Here is a 23,162-nt window from a genome sequence, read left to right on the forward strand (position 1 = left end):
CTTCTACCATGCCAGGCTCCTAGTAGGTGCTCAATTAAAACGTCCTCGGAAGGAATGAATTACTGACAATTCCAAGCTGGGAAGTTCTGGATTCTGAGGCTCATCCGACAGACATGTGATAGATGGGGCCTCTGGGGCACTGGGAGGGGCAGTGACTTATCCAAGGTCATGAACCGGGGTGCTACCCCAGGCGGCAGAAGCCCCGTCACCCCCACCGGATGCCCGCCCCTCCGGGAACCCCACCAGCAGGCGGAGACGCTCTGGGAGTCCCTGGGGCTCCTTCCGCTGCCTGAGAATTGCTCTCTGCCAATTCTTGGTCATCCAGGCTTCCTTCTCCCCCTACTTTTCCCAAAAGCTGAAGAGCAAGCAACTCAGACAGCTGTGGAGCTGGGACTCTCTCTAGTTGAAATGCATTAATTTGTAAATATCTTCATTTATATGTAAATGCGGAGTCCCCGCGCCCCTCCGCCAGCCCTAATGGGGCCCTGCAGCCTGGAGACGCAGCCTCCTTCCTTCGGCACGGCTGCTCTCCGTGATCCGATTAGACTCTTTCCTTCCCTTCTGCTTTCGCTTCCCCCAGGCTCCTCTGTGCGCTCCACCTGGGAGGCCACCACCGGAACCGAGGCTGGGGAAGGAAAGAACACTGGCCACGAGTCAGCACTGCTGTGTGACCTCGGGCAAAAGCCACCTCCCTCTCTGGGCTTCCGTTTCCGTCAGGCGTGAAATGGGCAGGGCAGCAAGGTGTGGGCACAGGATGAGGTGGCTTGGGATCCGATGGGGTCTGTGTCGTTCCAGCAGGGAACCCTGGGCCTCGCCCAACTTCGACCCCGTCTGTAAACCAGGGCTAGAGAAAACTGCTAGCAAATCTGCCTGCATGTACAGGGTTGTTCGCAGGGATTAGCAGAGATTCAGGGCGTATAAGGCGCCTTTATGAGATGTGAGGAAAGGTGGTTTTTGTTTTTTTTTTTTTGATGGTGGAAGAAGGAGGGTTTTTTCTGGGCAAGAACAGCAACACACAGCCATCGCTCAGCGACTGAGGCAGCGCTTTATGTGAATTAACGCGGGGACCCTCCCAAGGCTGGAGCGAGCTTCTTACTGTTGTCATTGCCTTCTAGAGACTGGGGAAGCTCAGGCAGAGTCCCCAAGCCCGGGTGACACTAATGCAAGGTGGGCGGAGGGGTAAGGATTGGAAACTCAGGCCGTGGGACAGAACTCTCCCTTAAACCCCACGAGGATTGTACGAAGCAGATCCTACGAAGTCTGTTGACAGGTGAGGAGACTGACACAGAGAGGGGTGAAGGCCCTCGTCCAAGGTCACTCAGTTGGGAGTGGCTGAGCTGTGTTCTGGGAGAGGGTGGGGGGGTCAGGGCTGCTCTGGTGGTCCCGGGCTTCCTTCTGGGCGTAGGAATCAGATGGAGGGGGGGTTGGAAATGATGGGACAGGTTGTGGGGGAGGGGTGATGGTAAGCACGTGGGGAGGGCGCAGAGGGGGTGGGGGTCTGGGAAGCGTGGGGGGTGATCTGAATGTGCACTTGCCCCAGCATCATCTGTGGTTCCCAGAATAGTTGTTTTCTTGTCCAAAATGAGTTTTTCAACCGGACTGTAACTGGCTTGTCTTAGGTGTGCCTTAATACCTTAAGGTGCCCCAAATCCTTTTTGGAAGCAGGTCCAGGGGAAATCATAAACGTCAATAAAGGCATCTGTGCGGCCATTTGCCCCCCGCCTCCGTGTCCCTTCGCGCCCACGTGCTCACCAGACCTCCCCCCGCAAGGGCTGGCTGGTTCTCAGCTCCTGGCACAGAGCCCGGAGAGGAGGGGGACCCAGAAAGGTCCCACCTTCCGGCTTACAAAGTGCGCAGCAGATGATCACCTGCCAGAATCCCCGTGCCGGGCTGGGTGAGCCCTGGGCAACCTTCCCGTCCCGTTTTCTTATCTTACCTGCGGGGAGACTGAGGCTCAAAGGGACGAGGAGCATACGCAGGGTCACCTAGCCAAGGTGCAGATTTCACTGTGCACCTACTACGTGCCAGCCCTGCACACTGCTGCCTTCTTGCCTGGGCACTGGGCAATGCATTTGCCTGTGTTGTGTGGAAAAACACACATACACGTGTGTGTGTGTGTGTGTGTGCAAGACTATGCCCGTTCAGTGCCAGTCTTTAGCTTTTCATCAATGCAGCGGGACTCCCACCCCTCTCGCGGAGCCGTCGGCTTTGGGGGAGATTCACTCTGCTACGGCGGGGGGGGGGGGGTCGTCCGAACAAGGTGTCCTGAAGGAAGGCGTCTGCTTGAGTGGGTCCTGAAGCCTGGTGGGGAGTTTACCAGGTCGCCAGAGGGAGAGGCACACTGGGAAGTGACCGTTAAGGGTCCGAGATGTAAAACAGGACCGGGGCCTTTGGAAAGTGCACGAGAAGCGTGTGGGGGCGTGGCACCCACACACCTAGAACACGGCAGCGCATGGGATGGGATCTGCTTCCTTCCGGAAAGAGGGTAGGGGTAGAAATATTAAGTGTCTCTGTCCCCGGGGGCTCTTCCTCCCCAACCTGCTGCTGCTTCCGACCTGGGGTCCAGTTGTTTGGGGTCGGTTTTGCTTGCCGGGCAGGGGCCTGTGGGGACTGGGAGAGCGTATGGCACGGGCTTCAGGACCAGGCAGAACTGGCTCACATCCCAGCTCTGTCCTTCCCGGCTGCGGGACTTTGGGGAATGTGGCTCACCCTCTCTGGACTTCAGTGTCCCACCTGGAAACTGGGTTTGGAAAACCCACTTTGCGGGACTGCTGGGAGGAGCTGGCTGGGGAGGCTGACGTCGAGGGGCACGTGGCAGGGTGGGGACGTGACCGCTTTCCTGCTCTTCCTTCCAGGGCACGTCCCTCTAGGCACCGGGTTCCCTTCTGCAGCACAGCCCCCAGCCCTGCCTTCCAAGCCCATGGAAGGTGATCCAGAGAACCGGCAAGAGCATCGCAGGGCAGATAAGAAAGGGCTGGGGAAGTGGCCCCCAGCCCCCGGCCCCCAGCCCCTGGCCTCGACCCCTAGCCCCTGGCTCCTGGCCCCCAGCTCCCAGCCCCCGGCCCCTGGCCCCCGGCCCCCAGCCTCAACCTTTAACCCCCAGCCCCCGGCCCCCGGCCTCAATCCTTAGCCCCGGCCCCCAGTCCCCAGACCCCGGCCCCTGGCCCCCAGCCCCCAGCCCCCGGCCCCCAGCCTCGACCCCCAGCCTCCGGCCCCCGGCCTCGATCCCCAGCCCGCGGCCCCCGGCCTCGATCCCTAGCCCGTGGCCCCCGGCCCCCAGCCCCCGGCCCCCGGCCTCAATCCTTAGCCCCGGCCCCCGGCCCCCAGCCCCCAGCCCCCGGCCCCCAGCCTCGACCCCCAGCCCCCGGCCCCCGGCCCCCGGCCCCCGGCCCCTCACCTCACGGTGGACTGGTACACCAGGTCCTCCCTCTTGCGGTAGTTCTCCATGTACGAGTAGTTGGTGGAGAACATGGCGTCGAAGGTGAAGATCTTTTGCTTGATGGTGCCGCCGTCCGTCACCTGCAAGGCAGCACAGAGGCAGCTACAGGGGAGCGCTCGGCCGGCCTCGCCCCTTTCCCCCAGACAGAGCGCGGACGCAGGGACGCTGGAGATGCAGAGCCAGGACGCCCGGCCCCCAGGGGCCCTGGGCGAGGCCGCCAGGAGACACTGCCATCACCAGAACGCTCCCAGGTCATCCCCACTCTGCTGATGTGTAAGCCGAGGCTCTGGAGCAAAGTGACTTCCCAAGGTCCCACGCCGGGAAGGAGCACAGCTGGCTCTCCTCTCTGGCAATCATTTCTGGTAAATTCTGTAAGGGGCAGGCACAGAATGGCAGGGGAACCCAGGCAGCCCCCGTCTGGGGACAGGGTAGTCACAGAGGGCTTCCTAGAGGAAGGGATGTCTAAGTTGCCTTCTGAAGGGAGAACAGGAGACAGGCAGCCTGGCAAAAGGTGGGAGAGCTCTGTAAGCAGAGGAGACAGCAGGAGCAAAGGCCCCGTGGTAGGAAAGAGCAGGTATGCTCAGGGAAAGAGGATTGTGTTCAGCGTGCCCGGTAGGCAAGGGAACTCAACTGTCCCTGCAGGCAACGTGGAGGGGGTCACCTTGGATTCCATTTACAGGTTCCTTCAGGCCGTAGGGTGACGATGGTTGGAGGGGCCTGTCTGGGGGCAGGGGGCTCTTAAGAAGGCTGGGGAGAACCCACTCTGCTGTCACGGGGCGGAGGGAAGAGGACAGCTTGGGGGCTCCCTCTCCTCCAGCTGCCCTCGGGACGGGAGGGAGGTCACGAGGCCCCCACCTCCCCAAGCACACGGAGGCCCAGAGAAGTCAGGGGACCTCCGGAGGTGACAAGAAAGCCTATAATGGAAAACAAAGGCTGTTCCGGTGCCCAGCTGTTCGCGGCTGATTGAAGGCCGGACCCAAGTGTCCCGCGCTCCAGCTCGCCGCCCGGCACATCCTCCCGCCTGCGCTGCCTCCAGCTAATGAAAGTGTTACTCCACAAAGCAGCAAGGTATGTGTTGTCACTGTTTCAATTATTTATCTGTTTACTCGGCTGCAGTTTTCCCTACAGTTTTCCGCCTGCGTCAGCAACTCTATTATAGACCGGGAGCTTGCAGCCTCTCGCTGCTCAGCTGGGCTCCGCGCTAACAGCCTGCGACCAGGGAGGCCTCATGCCTGGGCCTGGAGAAGTGGAATTAACTCCCCGCGGCTCTGCATGCTGGAGGCAGGGGGGGCCGGCTGGGAGGGCTTTCTCCAAGGGGCTGGGCTGGGGGGCACCCTGGAAGCCGCTTGGATCTGTAGCCTTCCTGGGAGCCCCGGCCTGGGTGCAGCTGGGCCCCTCTGGGCACATCTGGCTTGGACCACATCTGTCTGGCCCAGCTGGTGTCGTTACTGGCTTAGGGGACACAGGTTCAAGGCAAGCTGGCTAGCATTTATGGGGCGCCAGCTGTGTGCCAGGCACGGGTCACATCAGTGCGTGTCACCCCCACCCCCGCCACGGTCTGCAAGCTCATGAGGAGTCAGGAGGCCCCTGACAGTCCCGGGACCCCCAGGGAGCCCCATAGGCAGGGTCAGAGTGATGATAAGCTTCCGGAACCCGGGGTGCAGGATCAGCATTGGGACTCCCCTCTGCAGGGTTTCTGCTTACCCCTTGCCAAGCTCAGGTCTCTCTGACTCTCCTCTGGGCTTATCTTCCTTCAGCTCATACTTTTCACTTATTTTCCCCTCTGGGGGCTGTGTGCTCCCCTCTGAGGCTGTGTGCTCCCCGCTGGCCTCTTCCGCAGCACTGGGCCTGGCTTCCCAGAGAGGGATGGCCGAGACTGAAGGACCAGGGAGGAAGAGGAGCCAAGAACCTTCAAACCAGGACCCTCGGTGGTGGTGGGGGAGAGGGTATGATATTGCCCAACCCCCAGGGGACAGTTGGCCACGGGTGGAACCATCTTTGGTCATCACAACCCGGCGGGGGCGCTGGTTTCCTACTGGCATCTAGCGGCAGAGAGCGCGGATGCTGTAACCAGCCCATAATGTGCAGGACGGCCCCAAAGGTGATCTGGCCCCCCCATGAGAAATGTGCCTTAAGCCTTTGCTTCCTGCTGGCACACAGGGTCCTGCGGAGGGAACGGCAGAGACAACAGGTGGCCCGTTTTGCAGATGAAGAAACTGTGGCTTGGAGAGGAAAGGAGATTTAGCCACGGTCCCACGCGGGGCCCCTGGCAGGGCTCTGGCTCCCATGGGGCGGGCCCCCAGGGGCTGAGGACAAACCAGCCTCCCAACCCCCCCCCCCCCAGTCCCCATGACCCTCCGCTGTCAGCAGGAGGATGCCTGGAGCCCAGCGGAGGTTTGAGGAATTTTCTCCCGAAGTCATAAAAGTGGAAGGCGTCCTGCCCATTTGACTTGCAGCCTTGCCTCTTCTCTCAGGTACTGCTTTTTATCTCCTCCTAAAATGCGGCAGCCCTTATCGTCCCAATCTCGAAATTCACTCCATTTTTTTTATTATACAAAGGAGAAAAAAAACCTGTCGGTAAAACTGTCTCCACAAATTTATTCGCCGGGACTGAGGGTTTTATTACTAGGAAAATACACCTGCACCCCACACGTCCACACATTCCCACACACCCCAGATAAAGCACGGAAGAATTATCTGAGTCGTAAATCACTGTTTCAGGCCGAGGGACAGGGGAGTTTCAAGGACGCACCTAGTTTTCCTTTGGTTTTATTTACATCTTTTTTTTTTTTTTTTCTTTCCTGGTGCCAAGTCTGGGGCCTTCCTGTCAGCCTAGGAGGAAATAACTACTTCCCATTAAAGCAGCCTGGGACAGCCAGAGCCCGAGGCTTGTGATGTCCCTTCCCTGGGGCTCAGGGAAGGCTCTGGAAAGGGACTGCCTTGGAACGCACCGTCAGGCCCCAGGCCATGGGCCAGTGGCTATTTGCGAGGAGGATATTCTGTGGTTCTTGGTGACAGCAGTCCCTGAGGTGAGGCTGGGTGGGGGGAGAGGGGTTATCACAGGCCATGGGTGGGCAGCTGGTGTGATGAGTGACACCTTCTCTTTAATTCTGGAAACATGTTCCAGGCCTAAGACTTTCAGGCACTGTTCCAGGCCCCGGGGGAGAGGACGAACCACATTTCAGATGTGGCCGCAGTCCGTCTGGTGGGGATACACAGCCCACAAGGACCTGAGACAGCAGAGCCAGGGAAGGTGAGGCTGTAGCAAAGATATTTGCCAACTGTGACCTGACACCCATGGAGGGCCCAAGGATTCTTCTGGGAGGAGGGGTGATCACAGAAGGCTTCCAGGTGGAGGTGGGCCTCTTCAAAGGGTGCTTAGTCCCAGCCTGGTGCTCCCGGCCTGTGGGAGGCTTTCGGGCAAGAAGCAAGGCTGATTTTCTCCACCCCCAGTCAAATTGTTGATTTCTGTTACTAACTTTCTGCGCCTCGCCTCTTCAAGCCTCAGCTTCCTCATCTATAAAATGGGATAATGCAACCTACCTCTGTCCCTCTCAGGAGGATTAAATGAGATGACATTTGTAACAGCACCTGGTGTGTGGTAAGCGTCCGTACAGACGGTTATTTTTACGCATGCTAACACTTTTCCGGGTCATCCCTGCTTCTGGGTCCCTTCCCACCATCCAGAGCTAGGGCTGGAAGGCAGAACAGTTCTTACTGGAAAGTCCGAGGATGTAGAATGTCAGTATGTGACAGAAGGGGGCCCGCCTGGCAACCACGGACTGGAGACCCGGTGGGCAGGTGGGCACGTAGAGCCGGGGCCCAGAGACTTGTCCGCACTCATGAGATCAGCCCAGAGAGAAAATGAAGGACACTCCGAGCAAGCACCTGGAGGCAGGCTGGTCCCTGGGGCTCTGACACGCTCCTCTGGTGCCATCGCGGCTTGGGACCGTGAGATCATGGCAGGCAGAGGAAGGCAAGGCTGGTGGGAGCAGACGAGGTGCTGTCCTGGAAGGCCAAGGCCCAAGCAATGTGTGCGTGTCCCCTCCCTGGAGGATGAAATGCTTGAGTGTTCATTCACTCCTGCGACAGATTTTCACCGAATCAGTAAATAGGTCTTTGCGTGTGAGCTACTCCTAGAACATAAACCCTACGAGGGCCAGGCCTTTATCTGTCCCGTTCGTTGCTCTGTCCCCAGAGCCCGGAACATGGTACTCGCTCAATAAATATTTGTTGGATGAATGAATGAATGGAATTGAGTCCTTACCACGTGCCAGGCACTGGGGTACCACGAAGAACAAGGAGAACACTCCTTGCCCCAGGATGGCCCGCTGTGTCCACACCCCGATCCGACCGCGGCTGCCTGGTGAGAGCGGGCTGGTCCAGCCGGGAAGTGGCCTCGGACCGACCACGAGGCAGTGATCCCAGGGGGATCAGCAGGAACCTAAGCTGTGGTTTCTCAGACGTCCACCTGCTACAGGAAAGCATCCTCCTTGTGCAAAGGGCCCATTTGGACCGCAGAGAGGAGGCTGTGCACACACTTCTGCAAAAGAATCCGAGTCCGAACTGGCATGTACCCGGCCTGGCTGTACTGCTCGGAAGGGACGTAGGAGGCAGAGACCCGGGTTCTGCCTCCCACAGGCTGGCCTCTGCACTGCTCCCCTCTCTGGGCGTCAGTTTCCTTAAGTGCTCAAGGAGGACGTGTGCAGGGTGACTTCTGAGGACCATTGCTACTCTGAACGCCCAAATGCTCTGGTGCTAGAACAGCCCGCCCTGGAGACCACAGCCACTCCTGCTCTAGCCTTGCCCTCCAGGGCTCGGCAGCCGCCCACAGGCCCCGAGGCAGCAGACCCTGTCCCAGGGCGCTGGCCGTCCCCCAAATCCGGCAAATCTGGCTTCAGCTAGGTTGGGTTGATTTTCAAGCGAAGCCACCAAAGCGTGGCAGACGGGCTCAGTCCAGCCAGTCGCACGGCCGGCCGGCTGGGATTTTTCATTTGAGAAACTAATGCCTCCAAGTATACCTCCTCACCCACGTCCCCGGGTGCCATCATCCGGAAGAGAGAGAGAAAAAAAAAAGAAAGAAAGAAAGGGGGGAAAAAACTCACCTCCCCCCCCCCTCTTTGTGTTCCACAAAACCAATTACAGGTTGGAAATAGCTGTAATAAACTTGATATCCCACTTATGGGCCAATCCCGCCGCGGCTGGAAAGTGTAATAGTGGCAGAGAGGGAAAACTGCTGGTATATTTTGCCGGAGCTGTTTAAATTGCCTGCCTACATTATCCCGGCTCCTCTCCAGCCGGGAAGGAATTTGCTCTCCTGGAAATGGAGCAGCTAAGGTCTCTGGGGCTGGGCAGCGAGGGGGGGCGGGTGTTGTTGCAAGGAAGGTTTTAATGAACTGATTAGACGTGGAAGACGGACGGCGCCTGGGCTCTCGAGATGGGCGACCCGGGTTCGAATCCCAGCCCAGGCAGCTTCCAGGCAGAGCCCTTGGTGTCCAATGGGCAAGAGCCATGCCAGCCCCGAAAGGCTCTTGTTGGGGGGAAAGGGGCATTTAGTCGGACAGCGCAGGTGGGCGGAGTGCCGCGCCCACCCTGAGCCTCCTCGGGTCTCGGGTCTGCCGTGGTCGCTGTCCCTGCCTGGCTCTGAGCCTCAGTTTCCTCATCTGTAAAACGAAAGAAAGACAGTAGCTGAACCCATGCCCCAGAGTTGTCAGAAGTACTCAAAGAAAGGGAAGAATAGATGTGAATTTACTGCTCTGTCCCTCGTACTGTGACAGGCGATGAGCATTCTAGAAACTTCTGCCGTGAAGCCACGACCGAGAAGCCCCTTCCCGCCTCACGCAGCCCCACGTGCAAAGAGGACAGCAGACCCACTAGCGTTCCTAACGGGCTTACTTTAGATCGAGCCAGCCCCAGAGCAGAGCTCAAGCCGTCGCGCTTTCCTTTACCGACTGAGCTCTTCTGTGAGCCGCGCCTGATTCAGGAGCACAGCTGGGAACACAGCCCGCGCAACGGTGAAGAAACGCAACCGCCTCACTTACATTTCTGCGGCGGGTGTTTTCTAACCCCTCCACCAGCAGAAGGCGAGCTCAGGAGGCTGGGGTTTCATCATCTCGTTCGGTGCTGTTCCCCAGCTCCCAGAGCAGAGTCTGGTGCAGAGCGGACTCTCGGTCCATATGTTTCTATAAATGAACACCCTGTTTGCGGGTGCGGAAATGGGGTCCAGGGAAGGGCTGCCACTCGCCCAGGCTCCCCAGCCGGTAAGCGGACGAGCGCAGATTCAAACCCGGGTCTGGTTCCAAGGTCCAGATAGGAAGTGATCCAGGCAGCGGGGTCAGATGAAGTGTCGGGCAGGGGGCATGGAAGGCAGGGGGCATCTAGGCAGAGGGTAAGTTGGGTAGGGGCGCAGGGCAAGAGGCCATCTGCTCAGGGAGGAGGGAGAAAAAGAAGGCAAGAGGCAGAAGGGCCGGTGAGGCAGCCTCCCCATGGCCTGCTGCGGAGGGCAGGGGCACAGGGCTCCCGGCTTCTTGGTTGCCATGGTGACTGGGGTCGGTCATCTTCCCCTAGATGACCCCTGCCCACCTGCTTTCCACCGTGGGTCTGCTCTTGAAGCTCCTGGGCCTGAGAGCCGGGCCAGAGCCACCCCAGGGAGGGCCTGGGGGAGGAAAATGCTGGATTCCCAAGGACAGACGTGGGGGGGGGGGGACATCCTCGAGCCAGGCGCCACCTACCTCCCCGGATGGCCTGATTCCACCCCTGCTCTGTCTCCCTTGTGAGTCCAGGCTTCCGGCAGGGACGGGCTCGGGGTAATTGGCTTCCCCCGTGTGTGGGTGGCAGATCCGGTTTTGACAGAGACAGCTGGTGTCATAAATTGCTCTGTCTCATCTGCTTACTGTGGGATGGCAGACAGCAGCTCAGGGATGGGGAGTGGGGCGGGCCGAGGGCCCGGGGGGCTGGTGAGAATGGCAGGCAGGAGCGCGGCTGCTGGCTTCGTGGGCTCCGCACTCGTGGGCAGGTGCTCGTGCAAGCGTGAGGACGTGTGTGTGCCACTGGCGTGAGCCCAGGGCCGGTTCACGAGGGTGAGCCCCGGTGCAAATGAGGAAACCTGTGGTTTGGGGGTGGGGGTGCGGGTGCGCGTCGGCAGGGCTGAGTGTGCAAATCTGTGCGCTCTGGGGCTGCATGTAAGGACGGGCGCCTGTGCGGGCATGTGCGTGTGTGTCCTGTGTGTGCAAATGCGAGGCTCTGTGGGTGTGTAAGAGTGACTGTGTGTGTGCGTGTTCAGGGTTGTGTGTGTCGGTCTGTGGGTTCGTGGAGTGTGTGCACTTACTTGTGTGTGCACGAATGATGCCTGCACCCACAGCGTGAGAGTTTATACACCCTGTTCCCTGCCCTGGGCCACGGGGATAGGGGATGTCGGCTAGGGCGTGTGTGTGCGGCCTGTACCTTTCTTTCTTTTTTTTTAAATTTTTTAATGTTTATTTTTAAGAGAGAGAGAGGGAGGGAGGGGCAGAGAGAGAGGGAGACCCAGAATCCGAAACGGGCTCCAGGCTCCGAGCTGTCAGCACAGAGCCCGACGCGGGGCTCGAACTCATGGACGGTGAGATCACCACCTGAGACGAAGTTGGACGCTTCGCCGACTGAGCCACCCAGGCGCCCCCGGCCCATATGTTTCTGAGAAATGCCAGCCTGGGAGGCACCATCACGCCAGCCCGGGCCCTGGGCAATCTCCCAGCCCCGCCAGTCAGATGCAAAACCATAGGTCAGGGCCCAACCACCTGAGCCCTTCAGACTCCACCAGGCACGGGCTGCTCTCAGACCTCCCTCTTCTTCTCCTGTGTACCCGCAAACCCACACTGCGGGGCTAGTGGCCAAGAAGCTGGGGAGACCGGGAGGACGCATACAGATGCTAGATGCTCAAACTTCTGCGCACAGCAGAATCACCTGGCCAGGTGGGAGGAGGGTTTTAAAAATGTCAATTTCTTTGAAAGCCCCACCCCAGAGGTTCAAATTCAGTGAGTCCTGGGCGGGACCTGGGTTTTGCATTTTTTTAACAAGCCCCATTGGGTCGGTTAGATGCAGGGGTTGGGGACCACAAGAGGGAGACTCTGCCCTAAGCCCCTGGCACCACCACCCCCCCGCCCCCAAATAGGGCCTCTCTGCAGCTTTCCCAGGTGGCTGTCAACTACCAGACTCTGGATGTCCTGGGAGGCCCTGGCAGCAGGAGGGACCCCTGACTGCCCCTCTAGACCCTTTCTCTACAGAAGGCTAACCTGAGGTCCAACCAGGAGAGGGACATGCCCAGGGTCACACAGGGAGGAGGTGGCAGGGCCGGGGTGGGGGGAACCAGGTCCTTGGCTTTGAAGAACCCCCTCTTGGCCCTGCACACCTCTGATGCTTGCAATCCAGACCCCAGAAACCACGCGTCCCCACTGAGTGCCGTATAGCTGTGGCACCAGGGACATTCTTGTCAATCGGGGTGTCGTATCCTGCTCCCTGCCTCCTGACGATGAGCCCCAGCATTAGAGATGGTGCTGGGACGGAGGAGGGAGGAGGGATTGTCCCATCTCTCTCTCCCCGAAGGTCACTCCTCACTTCCTGCCATTAGCGTTCATTCCTCCAGCTCAAGTGACCTCAGCTTCTCATTGGTCTATTTCCTCGTTGGTTCATTCGGTGCTTCGTGGGGGTCGGGCCTGTGGCCAGATTGTGGCATCAGACAGGGTCCTGGTCCTCAAGAGCTCACAGAAAGGGCGGGGCAGGGGCATCGCAGAGAGAAACACAGGCAACCTGTGCTCACCCGGCCTCGGCCACAGCAGCCTGGAGCGCAGGGGTGAGGGGAGGGCTCAGGGCGGGCCCCGCACAAGAGGGCGCGCTGAGCGGTGCCTTGGAGGATGGGGAGAGTCTGCGGGCCAGACGAGAGGCGGAACAGTCTAGCCCTGGAGACGGCCAGGCAAAGGCACCAGAGCAGACAAGAGTGACCGAGGATGCGACCTGGGATCCGTGGGGTGCGGTGGGGGTGCAGGGAGCACCCTGGTGGGGGTGGGGGCGGAAGCAGGATTGTGGAGGGTCGTGCTTCACACCGACGGAATCTGGGTTCGGCAGTTGAGCCCCTCGGTCTGAATCTCATCCAAGTCATTTCACGTCTCCCTGCCTCAGTTTTCTCTTTATAAAATGAGGATAAACAGTAGCGCCACCCTGTTGGTGGCTGGAGGACGAACTGACGTCTCCGGGGAAAGTGCCCGAAGAGTGGCTGACGGACAGTAAACGGTATAATTGTGCGTTAGCTTATCAGTGGCAAAATGCTTAGCACGGTATATTGTACATAGTAGATCTTGTTTTTGCTATGATTTCGTGGGAGGGAGACAGGGAGCCACTGAAGGCTTCAGGCAGGGGAGGGGAAGTTCCCATCAGGGTCAGAAAGCCCCTCTGGCTGCAGGGTGGACGACAGATCCAGGGGCCAGCGGGTCTGGACTTGGGAAGAGGCCTTGAGCCCAAAGAGAAGCGACCATTTCCCCCCAGGCCCCTTTTCAGGGTTACAACTAGGCTTTCGGGTCCCACAAGCCAGTGGGGCCGGTGTGTCCTGTCTGACTCTGGTGTCTGTGTATCTGTGTGGGAGGCTGTGGCCCCCCCGCCCCCGCCTGTGACACCCCTGTGATGTCCCTCAGGGGCCACACTCGGCACTCGGTGCTCCCACCACCCCCGGGGCTGCCGGTCAGCGAGCACACCTGTGGGCTGATTGTGGGGACAGATGCCAGCTCGTGGTCGTCTGGCTGACCACGGCAGTCAGGAGGGCCGCCAGCCCTCAGGGAGGGGCCCCGCCGTGCCAATCCGGCCTGTGTCAGCACCATCAGCTGCCCGCGGACCGTGGACGTGGCCCATCCGCTGCCTGTGCCAGCCCGCCCACCTGCTAAACAAGGGCGGAGTGTGCCAGTGAATATTACTAGGCTGGCGAATCCTGCCCACTGCCATTCGCACGTGGCCTTGCGGGCAGCCCAGCCCCGGTGGAGCCCGTCCTTCCGTCCGTCTGCAGCAGCCCCGTCAGCCCCAGCAGCCTGCTAGAGAGAAAGAGCACTGAGCGGGGAGCCAGGAGGCCTGGACCCCGTCCCTGCTCAGCCACTCACGGGCAGTGGATGCTGGGAAATTTGCATTCTGTCTCCGAGCCTCAGGTTCCCCATCTGTTAAATGGGGTGGAGAATGGCCGATCTCTAAGCTCGCTTCCCGGTATTCCGTGCAGGTGGGGCTGGCAGCGGGAAAATGCTGGGTGGCAGAATTCTGCACTTGAGTAGTCACACCAGAGCCGATCCAGTGGTGTTCATTTATTCCTTCCTTCAGTAAAGACTCGCCGTGTCCCCGCCATGTGCCGGAGGCTGTTTTAGGTGCAGGGGATAAGGCCGCGAACGACACCAAGTCCCTCTTCTGCTGGAATCCACACTCCAGTAGAAGGAGATGGATAACAAATCAAATGAAGGGAGATCGAAGACATGTATCAGATTGGGATATGTGTCGTGCAGACAATGCAGGGAGAGTGACGGATGGAAGGAGTGGGGGCCACGGCAGATTAGGTGGCTGGGGCGGCCCGTTTCAGGAGGCCACATTTCAGCTGCCACTGCAATGAGGAGGCAGGGTCAGTCTTGCTTCCCACCTGCTCCCTGTGAAGTCCTGTTTGTTCAAGCTTCTGGCTTCTCCTTTAATCCCTACAACACCCCTCTGGGCAGTGCTGCCTGCATTTTACAGATGGGGGTACAGGTCTCAGAGAGGTGAATGGATTCGCTGGCGTGCCCTCAGTCCAGACCCAGCCCGGCATCTACAACCCTCGTTTTATTGTGTCTTCACAACCGATTTTCGCTTTCCCGAAGACCAGTCTTTTTTTTTTTTTTTTTTTTAAAGTTTATTTATTTGGAGAGATAGAGAGTGCGAGCGTGTGTGCACGCAAGTTAGGGAGGGGCAGAGAGAGAGAGGGAGAGAGAGAGAGCATCCCAAGCAGGCTCCACACTGTCGGCGTAGAGCCCGACGTGGGGCTCGACCCCGCAAACCGTGAGGTCACGACCTGAGCCGAGACCAAGAGTCAGATGCTTAACCGATAGAGCCACCCGGGCTCCCTCAAAACCAGTCTTAATGTTTGCGAAAGGCTGAGTGACCTTATACAGATCGCTGGTGTCCCACTCCCTGGCTTGGTCCTAGGGCTTCATGTCTTATTCCGTCTAGTGTTGGATCGTGAACATTTTCAAACATACAGAGGAGCATAAAGAATTTCAAAACCAACAGCCATACACCCGCTACCTAGCTTCCACAAGGGCCGTCTGGCCACACCAGTGCATCACACGCTGCTCCTTCTCCTCCTCCCTCCCCATCCACCTGCCTGTGTTCCTGCCGGGCATCCGAACATCGCGGACATTAGTGCTCTCTACCCCTAAGTGCTCCGGTACACACATCGTTAAGAGTTCAATGTTTACTTACGGTTCTCTCTTTGGAGGTTTCGAACTTGCGTGCAACGAAACGCACAAACCTCAACGATAAGCGGCATACATCTAGGTAACGCAAACCCCTCTCACGATGTCGAACGCCACCATCATTCCAGAAAGTTCCTTCTTCCCCTGCCCCGTCAGTCCTCTCCCCTAGAGGGCGACCGTGATTCCGAGATTTCTCACCCCATTTATCCCTGTTCTAGTATTTCATAGAATGGGATTACGGCACGCGGTTTTTGGCGAAAGCTCTTAGTTCCTGGCATATTTCTGAGATCGAGTCATGTTACTGCGTGCACTCATAGTCCGTTCCTTTTTCCTTGTTTTAAAAATTTTTAATGTTTATTTTTGAGAGAGAGAGAGAGAGAGAGAGAGAGAGAGAGAGACTGGGAAGGGGCAGAAGGAGGGAGACACAGAATCCGAAGCGGGCTCCAGGCTCGAACTCACAAACCGTGAGATCGTGACCTGAGCCAAAATAAGAAGCTTAACCGACTGAGCCACCCAGGCGCCCCACAGTCTGTTCCTTTTTATCACAAGTAGTATTCCGCTGGAAGAAGACACCCCCATTTGTGGTCTCTTGGACCTAATGGACCTATGCGTTTATTTCACCTGCTACTGCTTTGTTGGCCAAAGGGTCAATTTGATTCAACAAGCGTTGCCTGAGAACCTACTATGTGTTAGCCCCCCGCTCCCCGCCCCGAGAACCTACTAAGTGTCAGTGACCCCAGCCTGGGCAGGGGTCTGGGGCTCTGAAAAGTCTAAGCAGGCACAGAACGTCAGGATGAACGGGACCCGGTGCAACAAAGACCCTGGAAGGTGCTTCCTCTTAGCCCAAAATGCAACCGGAAGCCGGCGGGCAAGGAAGCCTAGTGATGCCACTGGTCCTTTGTACCTCTGGGCACAAAGAAGGATGGAAAAAGATGAGGTGAGTCAGGGAAGATGTTCACAGAGGGACAGAAGGCATGGACATCAGTCTAGGGATCCAGCAGGCTGAGCCTGAGTGGCTGCCTCGCTTGGGGGTTTCCATGAGATGCTGCACCTTATCTGGCTCTCTCCCAGCCGGGTAGAGCGGGGTCCCTGCCCCCTCCGCCCCCCACATTGGACGGCTGCTGATGAGCACACGGAAAACAGCACTGTCAGAGAGATTCCCATAGACTGTCACGTTTCTTCTCACGGCTGCCTCACGTCTGATCACCGAGCTGAACCCAGCAGAAAGACGGGGCTGGGCCCTTCCCCGCTTTTGCATCACAGCCGGGCCCTGTGAGGCGGGGAGGCAGGGGAGCTGAGAAAGGAAGGCTGGCTCTCCACTCCCTTGGCTTGGGACTTGGAGACTCTGAGCCCCAAAGCAGAGCCCTGGGTGGACATTTCTCCCCATAACCGCCCCCAGGATAGTCTTCCGGTTTTCCATGGGAGAGGCCGCCCACCGTGGGGTCAGCCCCACCGTGTGCCGTCCGTGTGCCCACACAGGGCCCTGTCTTAGACGGCCTCGTGCTCGCTTTCATGCTCTGCTGTTGCCTCCTGGAAATTTGAAATTTGTAACCATTTTTGAGGGAAGGACCCCACATCTTCCTTTCCTACCGGGCCATGCCAATTAGCTAGTCAAGCCTATGTCCAAGCAAGCAAGAGTTTTCTGGGCCTTCCCTTGGCCCGATTCCTTAAACTAGACCAGGACTCCACAAATCTTCCGTACTTGTAGATATTCTAGAATTTTCAGGCTATACAGTCTCCGTCACAACCAATCAACTCTGCAGTTATGGCAGGAAAGCAGCCACAGACCATCTATAAACAGATGAACGGCCGTGGCTATGTTCCAACAAAACCTTGTTTGTAAAAACAGATAGATGATGGGCTGGATTTGGCCTGTAGGTCATCGGTAGCCAAGCCCTGGCCTAGATTGCGAGCCTCTCCTCTCCTTGTCTGCCTGTCTGATTCTGGCTCATTCTTTATGACTCCACTCAAAAGCTTTCCCTAAGGTCTTTGGGGATTATTCAGCAATCCCTCCCACCCCTACCGCCACCAGCACCTGTACATATCTATTTACTGAGCCTGAGCTAAGAAACAAGCTCCGTGCTAAGCACGGGGGCCATCGTGGTGAGCAAGGAAGCATAGCCTCAGCCTTCACGGAGCTTTGTGGTAAACGCCTGGGGAGTCCTGCCGAAGGGCGGGGCTGGGACCAATTTGTTCAATACCGTGCATCTCCAATCTTAGCATAATAATGTGTTAGCAACACGAGTGAACCGATACCCAAATGCATGGCCAAATGCTTACAACTCTTTCCTTTGAGTTGGACCACTTGAGCCCCTGGATCATCTCTGAGATGGACCTAGTTGATGTCTTTACCAGAGAGGTTGAGCAGCTTGCCCCAAGACACACAGCAGCAGGCTAGCGACAGAGGTGGGATTCAGACTCTTAGGTCAGGACCGTTTCAACCATCGTCAGGGGCTGGACTTAGGCACTGGTTTCCTAACAGAGCCAGGAGGGCCACACTGGCAGCTATTATCTCCGGTCTCAAGGAAGGACATTCCTCTCCCCACTGGGTCAGCAGGAGGGCTGGATTATTTCCTCTGAGGGAAAGAAAATTGAAGTCTGGTGCTGGGTCTTTATTACAAGGAAACTGTCCAATAAAAATCACCCAGTATATTAAAAAGAAAAATCTTTACCTGGTGTTGAATGAACACTTGGTGTTATTACATCCCCCCAAAATCCCATTTGCTTTTCATTATAGGTCTGGTTGTGTTTTGTTTTCTGGTCCCCAGAGAGCAAGGATTTCACCGGCCGGGTGATTAAAAAGAGGAAAAAAACAAAAAACAAAAAAGGAAGTGGGCTTTGGAGTCAGACCATCTTGGGTCCAAATCCCAGCTTGACCATAGAGTCACTGAGAAACTTAGATCGTTCATTAACTGCTGTGAGCCTCAGTCTTCCTGTCTATCAGATGGGGATATTGCTCCCTTTTTCCCAGGATTGAGGCAAGGAAGAAAGGGTGATGTAATCGATAGTTGCCACGATGTGCCCAGCACCTATACAGGAGACGGGGCCTCTGATCTCAGGGAGCGTACATTGTACTGAGACACCGATCATGCCCACAGACACCAGAAAATCAAAAGAGGAGGGGGCGACCGGGTGGCTCAGTCAGTTAAGCGTCCGAGTCCTGATTTCAGCTCAGGTCACGATCTCCCTGTTCTTGATTTCGAGCCCTGTATCGGGCTCTGCACTGACGGTGGGGAGCCTGCCTGGGATTCTCTCTTGCTCCCCTTGTCTTTGTCCCCCTCCCGTGCTCTCTCTCTCTCTCTCTCTCTCTCAAAATAAATAAACTTAAAAAAAAGCAAGTCAAACGAGCAAGATGATTTTGAGTGATGCTCGTGGCTACGAAGCAAACAAGCCACAGCGAGGGGCCAGAAAGTGACCTGCGGATTCCGTAAAGGCCAGAGGCGGCTTCTCTAAAAGCTGAATGATAAGAGGGAGCCAGCCTTGGAGAGGCCAGGGAGAAGAGAATGCCACGCAGGGGTCAGAGCAAATGTAAAGGCCCTGAGATGGATCAAGCTTGCTCTACGAGGGAAGAGAAAGGCAACTGGAGGGTGGAAATGGGGTGAGTAAGGTGGAGAGCGGTGGGCCCTCTTCTGTTCAGGGAGCTACCTGAGGCCAGATCACATAAGACCTAACAAGCTGGTGTGAGGAGGTTGAATGGTTTTCCTGCTGTAATGGGAAGACACAGGAGGGCCTTGAGCAGGGGAGTAATCTGACCCGATCTACAAATTTAGAAGATCCCCTGGCTGCTGGTGGACAAGGGACCGTGGGGCCTGGGGAACTGGGAGATCTGGCCAGAGCCTCCTCAGTCATGATGCAGATAGCAGGTGCCATCTGAGGATGGAGCGGACAGAGGCCCTTGATCCCTTCCTTTGGTGGTGTTGTTTTTTCCTGCATATTCCTGCTGTCTGAGAAGTTTCAGTGTACACCTGAAGGCCAAACGGAGAAGGTCCTGAGGACCTTCGGACCTGGGGTAGCTTGGGATTAAAGTGCCTATTTTGTCCATTGGCAAGACTCAGAAGCTCGGGAAGGCCCCTCCCCGACTCCAGGCAGCCAGGCCCCCCCCCCGCGGCAAGAGATCCAATTTCTTCCGAATCACACATTCCAACACCAGAAAATGCAAGAAGCCACTGGCGTGGTCACACGGGCAATGGACCAAGCAGCCTCAGGGTCACGATGACATGACAGCGATAATGACAAGGGCTGAGACGCGCTGCGGCCCACGAGCTTACTCGGCGCCAGGCACGGTGCTCAGTGCCTGAGTCACTTGCTCAGCAGGTCCTCCAGGACCTGTTAAGTAGGGCTCGTACTCTTCCCACCTTGCAGATGGGGAAACTGAGGCCTCAAGAGGTGAAGTGACTGGCCCAAGGTCATGCAGCAAGGCTCTGGCGGAACTGGGCTTGGAGCTCAGGCTGGAAGGGCAGCCGCACTGCCCGACCTGTCACTCAGACCCTGGGAGTGCGTTCACAGCCTCACCTGCCAGTGTCTCGGGAGGCCCTCCTCTCCCGTCACAGTGACTCGCCGAGCAAGGGCCCGCCTGTCTCCGTCACTCATGAAGCAGAAAGAGAGTTAATGTGCTGACGTCATCAGGTGACGGATACCCTTAATGTCAAGACCACCCTTTCTAACTGACGGAGGCACTCAGAGATGGAATGGAGTATGTGCAGCGGGTAGTGAGCTCCCCGTCGTTGGGGGCATGTAAACAACAGCTAGAGGATGCTTGGTAGAGAGCCCCCGAAAGTCCATCCTCCGTCCCTGTGTCTGTGAAGCAGGCAGAGAAGTCGTGTCTCTGTGCCGAGAGGCACTGTTAGGACACCCCCCCCCCCCCCCCCCTGCCATTTGAGCTTCTCTTGGGCCTGCTGTCTGAAGCCCGACTCCATCCCTGCCTCTCTCCACGCCTCACCGGCCCACTAAGTGAGGCCTGAAAATTACTTGCACGGTCAGGTAAATATTACAGCAGTCAAAGGTGCAGCTTCGGTGGGGAGAATGATGTGTAATTTGCAGAAACGTTACTAGTGCGTCAAATTACACACGCAGCCCAAGAGTGGGGAGCAGTGATTGGCAGTTTCAATAGCGCCGGTTCGGGTAGTTGGGTGGTTTCTTTTTTCTTCCCTTTTAAAATGGCTGATAGACTCCGATTTGAAGGAGACGGAAGCGCACCCCCTCTGGCGGTGGAGTCTGCCCCAAGGGCGGGAAGCCCAGTTTCCACCTGGCCTGGCCTTGTAATCGCCACGGTCATGATCACAAATCTGGTTGCTGGTTAGTGGCGGGCACGGAGCAGCCTCAACGGGGACCTGGTTCAGGCCCTCTCTGCGGGGGAGGGGGCCTGCTTCTGCAAAGCACCTACTAGGTGCCAGCTCCTTGCTGATGTGGCCCCTCTTGCTCCCGGCTTCCCTGGAGACGAATGAAGCACGTGCTGACTGTTGGGAGACGCTTGGGGGACATGAATCATCTGGGGACCCACCCCCCCCAAGTCCTCTTCCCGTTCTTCCTAGAATATCTGCAGCCGGGGAAGAAACAAATCGGGGGGACCTAGCCGAGTGAGTGGACTTTCTCAGAATTGTTTTCTCTCTGGATTGAACTGAGGTCTTCAAAGGAGCCACTTCCCCGAGCTTTGTGGGAGGGAGGAGGTGAGGTGGCCAGGCAGGGGTCCGGAGTCTCTTGATTTTGGTTCCCTACAGGGCTGGTAATTCAGCCCCCAGGAATGCCTGGCACACACAGAGATGGGCAATGAAGCTGCCGCCAGCCAGCACAAGACGTGCAGCCGGCCTCAGTCTCGGAGCCAGAGTCCTTGAGGAGGGAGGGCGGAGATGCCCGAAGGGGGAGGATGGCGGGCGAGCGCCGAAGCAGGATCCCTCTGGAAGGTGAGTGGCCGGAGGCGCACAGAGCCAGCAATATGCTTCTGAAACGCTGGGAAGCCTCTTGGTTTACGTAGGGGGGAAACCCAGCTCCAGGGAGGGGAGGGGACGAGCCTAAGGTCACACGGCAAACAGCTGCTAACTCGGTGGCTGTCCTTGGCTTCTTGGAAGCCCTCTGCTCTTTCCCAACGGTCCTGGGGCCATGTGGGGAGGTGAAGGCCTGGGACCCTCTGCGGAGAGCAAGGAGGGAGTCTCCTTGCTGTCGGGTGATGGGGGAGACACATCCTTGACCGGGGACATTCAGCACCTGCCCTCTGGGGGCTGCTGGTCTGATGGCACACATGTCCTCCCCAGTCCTGGGGAACTGCCAGACTGATGGGGGAAACACAGCTCTGACTCTCATGGAGCTCCCAGTCTGATGTGGGAGACAGAGCTCTGTGTGAAAAGGTGCGGACTCTGGACTCGGGGAAGCTTCCAGGCTGAGAGGAGGCCTGCAGTGAACGCTACCTGAGAGCTTGGTGATCGTCCTCCTCCTCCCCCTCTTCCTCCTCCTCTTCCAGGAAGTCCTCCTCAAGACTTGCATCGCACCCTCGACACACGATGTAGGCGGCCTGGATCCTCCTTTGTCCACCAGGAATGGACTGACAGTCACCCCAAAGCCTGGGCCAATGCCCCAGCAGTCCCTCGGGGTGCCCTACCTGTCCTAGGCGTTCCCCTGGCCTATCACCCCAAGTCCCATTAGCCTGAGGCGGCCTCCCCCACCTGCGAATGATGTCAGAGCCCATCAGAAGCTGAAGTCACCCTCCTGCCACCAGACCCTCCCTCTGCAGGGTGCCCAGGCCTCACTGTGCCAGAAATAGCTGCTTCTCTCACACTCTGACATGTTTATTTACAGCCCATTTGCTCCTGGACTAGGAGGTTCGGGGGAGGGGGGGCTGGGGACATCAAGAACAATCGAGCGGCTCAGGAAAGAGACCGCCCTGAACTGACACAGGTGAAGGATTCAGGGTACACAAGGCCCTAGAGCAACTGCAACGTGAGGCAAACCCATGTGCATTTCAACCTGTAGAATCTGCCATCGACAGGGCTAAGGGGGGGGGGGGGTGGGGATTCCTGCCTCGTGTGGCCCAGGTGTGACAAATGACTTTCCTCCACCCAGAGCGACCTGCGGGACAGTTGTCCAGCTGCTTCCCTGGCCCCTTCTGCACGAGTCCCCCAGGACTGAGGCTAGCTCCAGGCTTGATGTCTCCTGGGCTTTCATCTGCTTATAGCTCCGGGAAGAACTAATTCGTTGTTTGTTTTGCAAGTTGGTGACAAGTAATTTCCTCTCCTCCCAAGCCATATGGGTGGCCGCCCTAAGCAGGGCTGGAGGAGAGACAAATCACAGCCCGGGCTTCAGGACCTCCCACCTGAGTGCACACGGTGTTCTGGACGAGCCACAGGCAAGCTGGGAGCCCATCTCTGCTTTTGCTTCACTCCCTAGGGACCTGGAGTCCCTAATCCCACCCCCCCACCACCACCACAACCCCACAGTATGTGCACCCACTGGGCACCCTCTATGAAACACCAAAGAAGGAAACCTCGAAGCGGATCATTCAGGCAGCAGGGAGGGAAGCTTCGGAAGCTTTGAGGATATATTCCAGAAAGAGGCCTGAGATGCGAGCCTGGAGACTTGGGTCTCAGTGCCGGCTCGCTGCTGGTGGGCTGGAAGACTAAGGCTGTTCACCTTGTCCTCTTCAAGTTCTACTTCCTCAACTGTGAAATGATCAGCCCGGGGCAGAATTAAACCAAGGACCAGAACAAAATTGCTTCGTGGGAGGGGAAGGGGATTCCTTCTTCCACCACGGGCGGTGCGTGTTTGGGATCATCAGCAGGTGGGGGAAGGCGGACAGACAAGAGGCCATTTCTGTGTTCAGCACACATTGATCAAGCACCCACTCCCTGCCAGGTGCATTTCTGGGCGCCGGGGACAGAGCAGTGAACAAAACAGACAAAGACACCCCTCCCCCCCACCCCGCCGGCCCCCGGTTTGCGGAGCTCACGTTCTAGAGCAGGGTCACAGAGTTTTCTGTAAAGAGCCGGATTGAAGCTATTGGAAGCTTAACAGGCCACATGGTCTCTGTCACAACTACTCACTTCTGCTGTTGATCAGTGTAGACAGTACAAAAATGTGTGAGCATGGCCGTGTTGAAATAAAATATTCTTTACAAAAGCGGGTCGTGGGCCATATTTGGCCTACGTTCCATCTATTCCTGAGGCCTGTTCCAGGGGACCCACCCTGGAACATTAGCTCTTCTGTCTCTAATCATGGAGCCAGACACGGCCCAAAGAACAGAGCCTCAGCCCTGCGAGAGCTCGTGCCTTGAAAAACCAGCAGCTTCC

At 57.6% G+C, this 23,162-nt stretch overlaps 1 protein-coding gene across 1 annotated transcript in view; it reads right to left on the minus strand.

Moving 5' to 3' along the window:
• IGSF21 (immunoglobin superfamily member 21) overlaps positions 1-23,162 on the minus strand; it is a 230,093-nt gene that overhangs the window by 71,739 nt on the left and 135,192 nt on the right. The window contains exon 3 of the mRNA XM_049617965.1: positions 3,398-3,519. Within this exon, the coding sequence (XP_049473922.1) occupies positions 3,398-3,519 (122 nt within the window). The remainder of the gene's footprint in view (positions 1-3,397; positions 3,520-23,162) is intronic.

This window comes from Panthera uncia, assembly GCF_023721935.1.
Source record: "Panthera uncia isolate 11264 chromosome C1 unlocalized genomic scaffold, Puncia_PCG_1.0 HiC_scaffold_4, whole genome shotgun sequence".
Lineage (NCBI taxonomy): Eukaryota > Metazoa > Chordata > Mammalia > Carnivora > Felidae > Panthera > Panthera uncia.